At 31.6% G+C, this 10535-nt stretch overlaps 1 protein-coding gene across 1 annotated transcript; it reads right to left on the bottom strand.

Moving 5' to 3' along the window:
- Positions 1–6173: 6173 nt before the first annotated feature.
- LOC107876531 (cytochrome P450 93A2) lies at positions 6174–10286 on the bottom strand. The gene is made up of 2 exons (XM_016723435.2): positions 9166–10286; positions 6174–6835 (listed from the first exon to the last, which is right to left on the bottom strand). The coding sequence occupies exons 1-2, from the start codon at positions 10084–10086 to the stop codon at positions 6182–6184; spliced, it is 1575 nt and encodes a 524-aa protein (XP_016578921.1). The 5' UTR covers positions 10087–10286; the 3' UTR covers positions 6174–6181.
- Between the last annotated feature and the right edge of the window lie 249 nt (positions 10287–10535).

The raw sequence follows: 10535 nt of genomic DNA on the forward strand, positions 1-10535 counted from the left end.
GATGTATATAGTACGTATTACAAAGTTGATAATCAACCATATATACATACATATATATATATATATATAAATATATATATATGTACAAATACTTATCTCTCGTATAGTCGTGTATGTGATGTATGTAGTACATGTTACAAAGTTGCTAGTCAATCAAAATATATATGTATAAATATGTATCTCTCGTATAGTGATGTACATAGTAGTTAAAAGCTAGCTAACAGAATCTATATATCCAAATATTTTGAATAATACGTTAACATCATATGATCAAGGTAGTAATACACTATGGAAGTTATAATAATGAAGATAATTAACCGATAATTCATCAGATTAATACGTTATATTAACCCAGTTAAAATTCCAAATTCAATCTTTTTTTTAACCCAATTTCTAATCCCAATTTGACTCATCTCCTCAATTTTAGTCTTAGTCGTTCATCATATTTGATCAACGACCGATGTTAAATCAACTTTCATTTTTTTTTGAAATTGGACTGCTTTAGACATATTTTCTTAAACCGAGGGTCTATTGGAAACAACCTATCTATCTTAGCGGTAAGGTCTGCGTACACTGTACCCTCCACAGACCTCAATTTATAGGACTACTGGGATAGTTGTGTTGACACTCAATTTTGACCTCACAATACCTCTCTTAGGTTGGTATTTTAGCAAAATTATTAATTTTAAATGTTGATATTTTCAATGCATTATTTTTATAACAAATAAATATTAACGTGTCGCATTCATGATTTGAAAATATATAATTTATTTTTATATTATTATTTTTTACATTATATAATATTTTATATAATTTTGCTAATATTTATTAAATCATTTCCGCAATTATACATGCCCATAATTTACAAACATTATCTATTATTATTATTATTATTATTATTATTATTATTATTATTATTATTAAAACGGCTTTCCTACACTTATTAAATAACAACATAAGTCAATTCAATTTGCCAGCTTATGTAATTTCTAGCCTAATTCTTATTTAATTAATATCAATTTTAGTCAGAATTGATATCAATTTTGACCCCAAATTAAAATTCAATTCTTGACCTGTTTTTAAATTATTATTACATTATTTTAATCTCAGTCGTTGATTAAAATTAATCCAACGGCTAAGATCAAGTCAATTTTTTCTTTCCTTCTTAAACAAAAAAAACAACCCTAATATCATATTTTTCATCTTAAAAAAACAGTCGCCTCCACAACCCTCTCTCCTCTCTCACCAAAAAATAACAACCACATCAAGCCGCCACTACTTCTCGCTAGTCGATGGAACCCCACCTCTCTTCTCTCCTTTTACTTTCTCTGGCAACTTTACCAAATGGCCACTGCTCAGCCAACAAAACCCTACAACAGCCACTGCTTCCACCGCCGACGAATCCAAGCTAGCTGTATCGCCACCAAGACAATATCAGAGCTCCGTCGGTGAACCAAACAAAAACCACCATTGTCGCTGCTTAATTCTTTTGTTTCAACAGGTATCCGTGACTTATAAACCAAGATATATTTATTACTACTTCTGTATTTTAAAATTTAGAAGGATAAAATTAAAATGATTAATTCACTAGTATAAGCAGTATAATCTATTCCTTACAAAGAAATTCAACTGGTAAAGAACAAGCATCTTGTTAGGTGATGAATTTAATAATCAAATATTGAGTTTAAATTTTTTTTAATACTCCTTGTTTGTTATACTAAGTGGTTTTTTATCTTTTATGAGTTTGAATAATGACATTAATAATTAGATGCTTCAATTGTGTTTGGAAGACAGACCAATTATTGTTTAAGAACGATTAGTCCAAAGAAGATAAAACACTTTATCTAATTCAATCAGTTGCCCCAATTTTGAAATAGAAAGGTGCTAAGGATATTTGTCGTCTGACTAAGAGTTCTCTGCGTTACCGGCGTCATTTTAAGAAGCTGTAAATGCTAACTAATTCGGAATCGTTTGAATACATTGAAGATGTTTTCCTTGCGTTGCTCAATCTCTCTGTTAAAGATGAAGGGTACTTCTAATTTCATTAATTATCAAAATATTATTAATTACCATGTACAACCTGTAGAGAGGTTTAGTAGGTATTTGTGTGTGGTCTGGTTCTACTGTGTGATAATTACTCTTGGTGCTTCGTACATGTTTCTCCTTTTATTTTACCAGTAGCATTAGTAGCATTGATTTCTGTTATTGTTTGTTGTTTGTTTGCTTTAGCTATTAGTTATCATATTATTTTGTTTTGAAATGTGTTCTAGTGACTTCAAAATGATCAAGTGTAGTCACTTGAGAAGTGGATTAGTGACTTGAAAATGGTTTAGTGTAGTTACTTGAAAGGTGAACTTGTGTTTTGAAATTAGTAAAGTGTAATCATTTGAAAATGTGAATTTATGACTTAAATTTGGTTTAGTGTTGACACTTGAAATGTGAATTTATGACTTGAAAATGATTAAGTTTAGTCACTTGAAATGTGAATTAGAGAGTTGAAAATGGTCAAGTGTAGTATTTTAAAATGTGTATTAGTGACTTCAAAATGATCAAGAGTAGTCACTTGAAAAGTGGATTAGCGACTTGAAAATGATTTAGTGTAGTGACTTGAAAGGTGAACTTGTGTTTTGAAATAAGTAAAGTGTAATCACTTTGAAATGTGAATTCATGACTTGAAAATGGTTTAGTGTTGTCACTTGAAATGTGAATTAGAAACATGAAAATGGTTAAGTGCAGCCACTTGAAATAAGAATTTGAGACCTGAAAATGATCAAGTGTAGTGTTTTGATATGTGTGCTAGTGACTTCAAAATGATCAAGTGTAGTCACTTGAGAAGTGGATTAGTGACTTGAAAATGGTTTAGTGTAGTTACTTGAAAGGTGAGCTTGTGTGTTTGAAATTAGTAAAGTGTAATCACTTGAAAATATGAATTCATGACTTGAAATTGGTTTAGTGTTGGCACTTGAAATGTGAATCTATAACTTGAAAATGGTTAGGTTTAGTCACTTGAAATGTGAATTAGAGAGTTGAAAATGGTTAAGTATAGTGACATGAAATGTCAATTAGCTATTTGAAAATGGTTTAAGTGTAGTAACTTGAAATGTGAATAAGTTATTTGAAAATTATTAAGTATAGTGACTTAAAAATGAGTAAGTGTAGTTACTTGAAATTGCAAATTTGTTACTTGAAAACGGTTAAGTGTAGTTACTTAAAATTGTGAACTTGTGACTTGAAAATGGTTAAGTGTAGTCACTTGAAATGTGTACTAATAACTTGAAAATAATAAAGTATAGTTACTTGAAAATGATTAAGTATAGTGACTTGAAATATGAATTAGTCAATTGAAAATAGTTAAGTGTAGTGATTTGAAATGTGTACTAGTGACTTGAAAATGTTATAAGTGTAGTGACATGCAATGTGAATTAGTTATTTAAAAATGGCTAAGTGTAGTGACTTGAAGTGTGTAGCAGTGACTTGAAAATGGTTAAGTGTAGTTACTTGAAATGTGAATTGGTTACTTGAAAATGGTTAAGTGTAGTCAATTGAAATTCTGAACTTGTGACTTGAATATGATTAAGTGTAGTTACTTGAAATGTTTACTTGTGACTTTAAAATGGTTAAATGTAGTGACTTGAAAAGTATACTAGTGACTTTAAAATGGTTAAGTGTAGTCATTTGAAATTGTGAACTTGTGACTTGAAAATGATTGTGTAGTTACTTGAAATATAAACGTGTGACTTTAAAATGGTTAAGTGTAGTGACTTGAAATGTGCACTTGTGACTAGAAAATGGTTAAGTATAGTCACTTGAAATGTGAACTAAGTTACTTGAAATTATGAACTTGTGACTTGAAAAATAATTAAATATAATGTCTTGAAATGTATACTAGTGACTTTAAAATGATTAATTATAGTAACTTGAAATGTGTACTAGTGACTTGCAAATAGTAAGCTTAGTTACTTGAAAATGGTTAAGTATAGTGACTTGAAATGTGTACTAGTGACTAGAAAATGGTTAAGTGTAGTTACTTAAAATATGAATTAGTTACTTGAAAGTGGTAAAGTATAGTGACTTGAAATGAATGATTAAGTGTAGTGACTTGAAAATGATTAAGTATAGTTACTTGAAATGTAAAGTAGTTACTTGAAAATGGTTAAGTATAATTATTTGGAATGTGAAGTAGTTACTTGAAAATGGTTTAGTGACTTGAAATGTGAATTAATCATTTGAAAATGGTTAAGTTTAGTGACTTGAAATGTGTACTAGTGACTTGAAAATGGTTAAGTGTAGTGACTTGAAATGTGAATTCGTTACTTGAAAATGGTCAAGTGTAGTGGCTTGAAAATGGTTAAGTATAGTTACTTGAAAATGGTTAAGTATAGTGACTTGAAATGTCAATTAGCTATTTGAAAATGGTTTGAGTGTAGTGACTTGAAATGTATACTAGTGACTTGAAATGTGAATAAGTTATTTGAAAATTATTAAGTGTAGTTACTTGAAATTGCGAACTTGTGACTTGAAAATGGTTAAATGTAGTTACTTGAAATTGTGAACTTGTGACTTGAAAATGGTTAAGTATAGTCACTTGAAATGTGTACTAATAACTTGAAAACTATAAAGTATAGTTACAAAATAAATATGTTTGGTTATATGAAAAGATCTCTGCTTTGAGAATTTTTCATTGAGTAAATCTTCTTGTATAATCCATTGCAGTGTACCTGACAATGTATAATCCATTGCAATGTACCTTCTATAGTCCATTTGACCGGGTATGGAGTTTTAACAAATAAGAAAAGAGTTTTCTTCACATTAAGTGTTAAATCATGCCACCACTTGAACCCTTCCTCTTGTTCTTTTATTCTTCTAATTTCATCCTCTGTTATCTTAGTAGAACAAGTCATAACAGTAGTCATAATAATTTGAAAAATCAACTTTGAGTTTATGATGCTTTATATGCTAATATATACATGTTTATATTTGTTGATTGTTATGATTTTATTTGATATTATAATGTCATATAATTTATGCGAATAATATATTTTTAGCACTTTTTATGGTCTGAATTAACATATTCTTATACAGAATGAGTTTGAAAGAAAGAAACAAGAAATATTAGCTGCTCAAAGTGCATCAATTGTGGATGTGGAAGGAAAATGAGAAAGGAATTGAACTTGTTGATGAAGCATGAAATCATTTTCAAATGATGAACACTCATCTCAAGAAGACAACCCAGCTTATGAGGATGAAATTGATGATGAATTTGACGACGTGAATGAAAGTGATTCTAATCCTGATAACGTGGATGAAAGTGATTCTGACCCTGATGGTTGATAGTTTTATTGAGGATTCAAGTTTGAAATATTTTGTTTTGAACCATTTAAGAATCATACATTATTGATGTGGATGTTATGAATTATGTTTTTTTGTTAGCCGTAATGGGTTACATTAAACTTGTATTGAATGATGTTTTTGAGAATTATTGAAGGTTTTGAATAGATTTTTGACTAATTGTGAAATGTTTCTTGTAATTTACGTGTGAATTATTACTTGGGAATTTCCATGTGGATGTACATGCTAAATATTCATGAAAATTTTCTTGAGAAAATTTGTTCTTGCGGATTTACTTGAGGCATTTCATATGAATTTTCTTGCGAAATAGTTTCATAAATATCCGAAAAAAATTTTCTTTTGTTAATTAGGAATTTTCACCTCTAAAATTTCTTCGGATTTACTTGAGAATCTTTGTGGGGAATTAATTTATAAATTTTTTCGTGAAAATCCGCAGATAAAATTCTTTTTTTAGGAAATTTCAAAAAATAATTCATGCAAAATTTTGATAGTTAATCGCAAATAACGTACCTGTGGATTTATTTCCGCAACTAAATTACCTAGGGATTTTATAAATCCGCAGGTAATCAAATTACTTAAGGATTTTACCACATTATCTCTATGAAAATCGCTAGGCAATAAGCATTTTTCTTGTATGAGCAATGGTACAACTTAAGTATGCCAGGAGAAGAACCTTCATATCTTTTAAATGTTTTACTCCAGAGTATCAAGACCTTTTCATAATGGGGTAATTCATTTTCTAGAAAATCGACATACTGATTTTCCTCCCTTCAGTCAAGTAAAATCATGGTTTTTTTTAATCAACAAATATTGACAATCTTGAATAATAGATCTAAGCATATGATATTTTCGATGTAAATGGATTCAACTTAGTCACTGGAATACAAACCAAAGGATTAGCTCTAGAAAGGGTAATGCCAGGTGCCTCTTCCATATCCACTTTATCTATCAATCCACCACTAACCTTCCATTCGAAGCACTGCATCATGGAAGCAAGGATTATTTGAACTATTTGTAATGCTAATGATGTTCCGGGGCAACCTCTTCGCCCCGTTCCAAATGGCAAAAAATGATAGTGTTGTCCTCTCACATCCAATTGGCATTTTGGACTCCCCTCATCTTCTGTCAAAAATCTTTCTGGTATAAATTCAAGAGGATTTTTCCAATACTCGGGATCCCTATTAATCGCCCACGTATTGACTAGTAACCTAGTATTTTTCGGTATGTGATAACCTTCAATGCAACAATCTTCTGTTGATTCTCTTAAGATCATAGGCCCGGTAGGGTGTAGTCTGAGAGTTTCTTTAACGATGGCTTGGAGGTATGGGAGGTTTAAGATATCTGATTCTTCCACAATTCGATTCTTACCGATGACCAAATCAATTTCATGGACTGCTTTCTGCATAATGTTAGGATGATTGATGAGCTCTGCTAAAGCCCACTCTACTGTGATCGCCGCGGTATCTGTGCCAGCAGCAAATATGTCCTGTGAAATATTAGTTGTAACCATAATCTGTTATTTTCATAGGATTTTGATCACGACTAAAAGAAGAGGAATTAGAAAAATAACAAACTCTATTGCTAATCCTAGTTAGCCACAAATTATCAAAAAATTATGTTAAGTACAAGTGATTTAGTGACAAATTGATGAAGTTCATAGCCAGTTCCAATTTTTCTTTTGTAATGGAATGACATTTTAACAAGATAAAAGGCAACCCACTTTTCTGGAAAATGTCATTTATTTTCTCAGTGTCAAATTGTTGTCTTCTGGTAACCAAAATCAGTATTTTCAACAAAAACTGCAAACACAAGTTCAAATAACTTATGAACAACCAAAAGAAATTTAAACTATTTCTCAAAATAGTAAAAAAGAGAGATGAAGAAAGAAAAAATCAATTTCACCGAAATCATGGGCTGTCCTTAAGGAAATTATTTCCCTTAATTACCCGAGGTTAATGAAATATATCCTCTCAGGACAAAATGATTCACTTCAGCAAATGGTGGTACCTCAAATTTTTTTAACAACAAACTCACTCAATAGTTTGTAAATCACACTTAAGTTTTTAGGAAGAAAAAGAGTTTTTTTTTATTGTAAAATTTTCGTACCAATACCTAAGTAAAAGTCAAGTATTTATACCCAAAAGGAGTTGCTTTAGAAAAAAAAGTAATGGCTCGTGAAGAGTTGCACATTTTTGAAACAAGTTGCCCACATGCGGACCCATGTGCGCTGCACATGGTCACATACGAACACATGTTATTTCTCTCTCAAAACAGAAAGTTGACTGTGGACTTGGATATCTGCGGACCAATATGCATCCGCATATGACCATGTGTGCCCGCAGGTAATCTTTTCGTCCTTCAAATAATGAACTGAAGGGCCGCGATCTCTTCAATGTGCGTTGTGACATGCGCCCCCAAATGGAGAAAATTTTTCTGTTCAAATTTTTGAATTGAAAAATTATACTCTCAAGTTTCAAATGAATTTTATCCAAAAAGATAATCTCTTGATCATTTAACAAATTCGAAGCCAAGCCGATGACAACGAGGATGTAAGACTTGTCTTCTTCTTATCTCACTATCCACATGAAGGAAAGCTTTTATACTTAAGCACAAGGATTTTCATTTCTTCCACCAGTGTGGGAGAGCACACATTTTATAAAATAAACACACATTTCACTTTTTCTCCATTTTTCATTCACATTTCACTTAGAACCCAACACAAACTCTTTTAATTTTACATGTTATATACAGATATCACTAAACTTCAAATTCTAGTAATTTTTATAGACGGTATGTTATAAAGCTGACCAGCTCTATGTATTTTTTTAAAAATAGAGGTTGATAAAACCTTGCAAGCAATTAGAAGTATATATATAATATTCTAAATGTGTTCTTTTCTCAATATTCTGTTTCATATACTCCATTATTTTACTCACGTTTCATTAATTAGGGTGGTGATTCAAGCCTATTGGGACAACTCTTCGCGCTTCTTACTTAGGTGATAAAAGTGATTAATGCAGATTGTAGAAGTTATTTGTGGTTAGGTAGTAACACATTTACTAAAAAGGCATTAGTAGCATGAAGCCAAATGTGCTTCCCAAAATCTGCTGTTGGTATATGTGAATCTTATAAATTTAAAAATTTGAAAGTAGTAGTCATTTCAAAACTTCCTAGAATTTATCTCATAAACAGGATAAACTATGGATCAAATGAATCCACACATTCTATATGAAGGACTAGCAGTACTTGCAAGTGTTGGTGTACCACAAGCTTGTTAAATGATCAGAAGTATTTGAAGAGTCAATATGGATCAAGTGCAGAGATCCGTTAGGGCTGGGAAACATAGCATAAGACAATTCTATAATCAACTGCTCGGTAACAACCCCAGGGTGTCATCAAAATGCTTTACGTTCATGAATGATGTCAGACTCAAGGTCTGGTCAATGTGGCTACAGGTCCAATTGAAGCTCTTAACCACACATAGACATACAAGATGGAGTTTGTGGTGGATACCAGATGTGTGATGTGCTAGAACCATGATGAGCCGGTTGATCATTTTGTTTAGGTAGTGTGAATTTGCTCAAAGACTTTCATTTTTAGTATTGTGCAAATATAGCGCTTGAGTTCGGACAAACAAAACATAGTCTGTCATATAAAGTCTACGAATTTTTAGCTAGCGGTCTAATGTTTTCTCATAAGATTTTCAAATTGCTCAAAAGATATCTTTAGATCATGGTCTAAAAGTAACAAAAAGAGTCATTTACTAAACAACAATCTCAAAAAGGATCAACTGGCAAAAGTTCTTGAGAAACTTACCAGGATAAAAGCCTTGATGTTCTCTCTTGTCAATCTCATCTCTGAACATTCATCCTCTGATATATCAAGTAGAATATCAAGCAGATCTCTGATCGCTACAGTTTCACCTTCATCCTTACTTTGACGATTTCTCTTCCTCCTTGCTTCTTCGTGCTCATTTATGATCCTCTCCATCATCTTATCGAACCTTTTACGAACATCCTTTGTCCTTTTTCCAAACCCTAGCAAATCCAAATTCTTACAGAACCAAATATAATCGGACAGATTGAATTTCCCAGCGAGTTCCGCGATCTCTTGAACCAACTTCCTAATACTCCCGGCTTCATGCTTGTCCTCTGAACACCTTTCACTCATTATCATTCTTGAAATAACATTATTCGAAACCCTTAGAAGCTCAGCTTCAATATCTACTGCTTCACCAGATTCCGCCTTTTGTAAGAGTAATTCAATAAAACATTTTATTTCATCACGTCTTACAGGAAGAAGCATGTCCAATGTTCGAGCACCAAGGAGTTCGGACATGCATATTTTCTTCATGAACTTCCAGTAAAGACCGTAAGGTGCAAAGGAAAAGTCTTGTGAACCGTAAGTTAAGTAATCAACCACTGCTGTTTGAGGTCGATTTAGAAATGAAGTTTCATGAGTTTTGAGTACTTGTTTGGCCATTTCGGGTGATGAAACTACTAGACAAGGGACAGATCCAAGATTTATGTGGATCAAAGGCCCATAGCGGTTCGAGAGCCTGTGAAGTGCCTGGTGAGGAATTGGAGATAGGAGGTGTAAGTGACCGATGATCGGTAAACCAAATGGGCTTGGTGGGAGATGACACGTGGTTCGTTTACGAAACACCACATATTTAAGAAATAAGCTAGAAAATAGCCAAATAAGGAATAGCATCAAGTAGCCTTGAAGATCCACCATTTTCTGACTATTTGAAGCAGAGCTTTTCAATTGTTAAGTTATTAGGAGACTGACCAAAATTGAACATAACTTTCTGTGTTGTTCTACACCTATTTATACAACCAAATTATATATGATGGAGTGTGTATATTTTTATTATATACAATGGCGAATCTCAAATTTAGGTATCCTCACAAAGCATTTTAGGTATTTTACTTCCTTGCCTAAGTGAATTAAGAGTACATATGGCAGTTGATGGTGTTCGTTTGTTAAATATTTTTATTTTTATTTTTATTCTTTTTGTTAAGATCATTTCTACTTGTGTGTTTGTAATTGGTCTCTTCTTATTACTTAATAAATTATCTTTTGATTAAAATTCCCTTCATTGTAAATTAATATAAATTAATAATAATCACTTTTGCTCAAAAAAAAATTATTCAAAAATAACTTTCATATAAAATCAAAGTAGT

The sequence above is a fragment of the Capsicum annuum genome, chromosome 1, assembly GCF_002878395.1.
Source record: "Capsicum annuum cultivar UCD-10X-F1 chromosome 1, UCD10Xv1.1, whole genome shotgun sequence".
Classification (NCBI taxonomy): domain Eukaryota; kingdom Viridiplantae; phylum Streptophyta; class Magnoliopsida; order Solanales; family Solanaceae; genus Capsicum; species Capsicum annuum.

What these genes read in the sequence shown, in the direction of transcription:
- LOC107876531 (XM_016723435.2), bottom strand. Translation starts at nt 10,086, where the DNA reads ATGGTGGATCTTCAAGGCTACTTGATGCTATTCCTTATTTGGCTATTT. An exon ending in ACATCAAGGCTTTTATCCTG is followed by an intron (nt 6,836 to 9,165) that starts GTAAGTTTCTCA and finishes AATATTTCACAG; the next exon opens with GACATATTTGCTGCTGGCAC.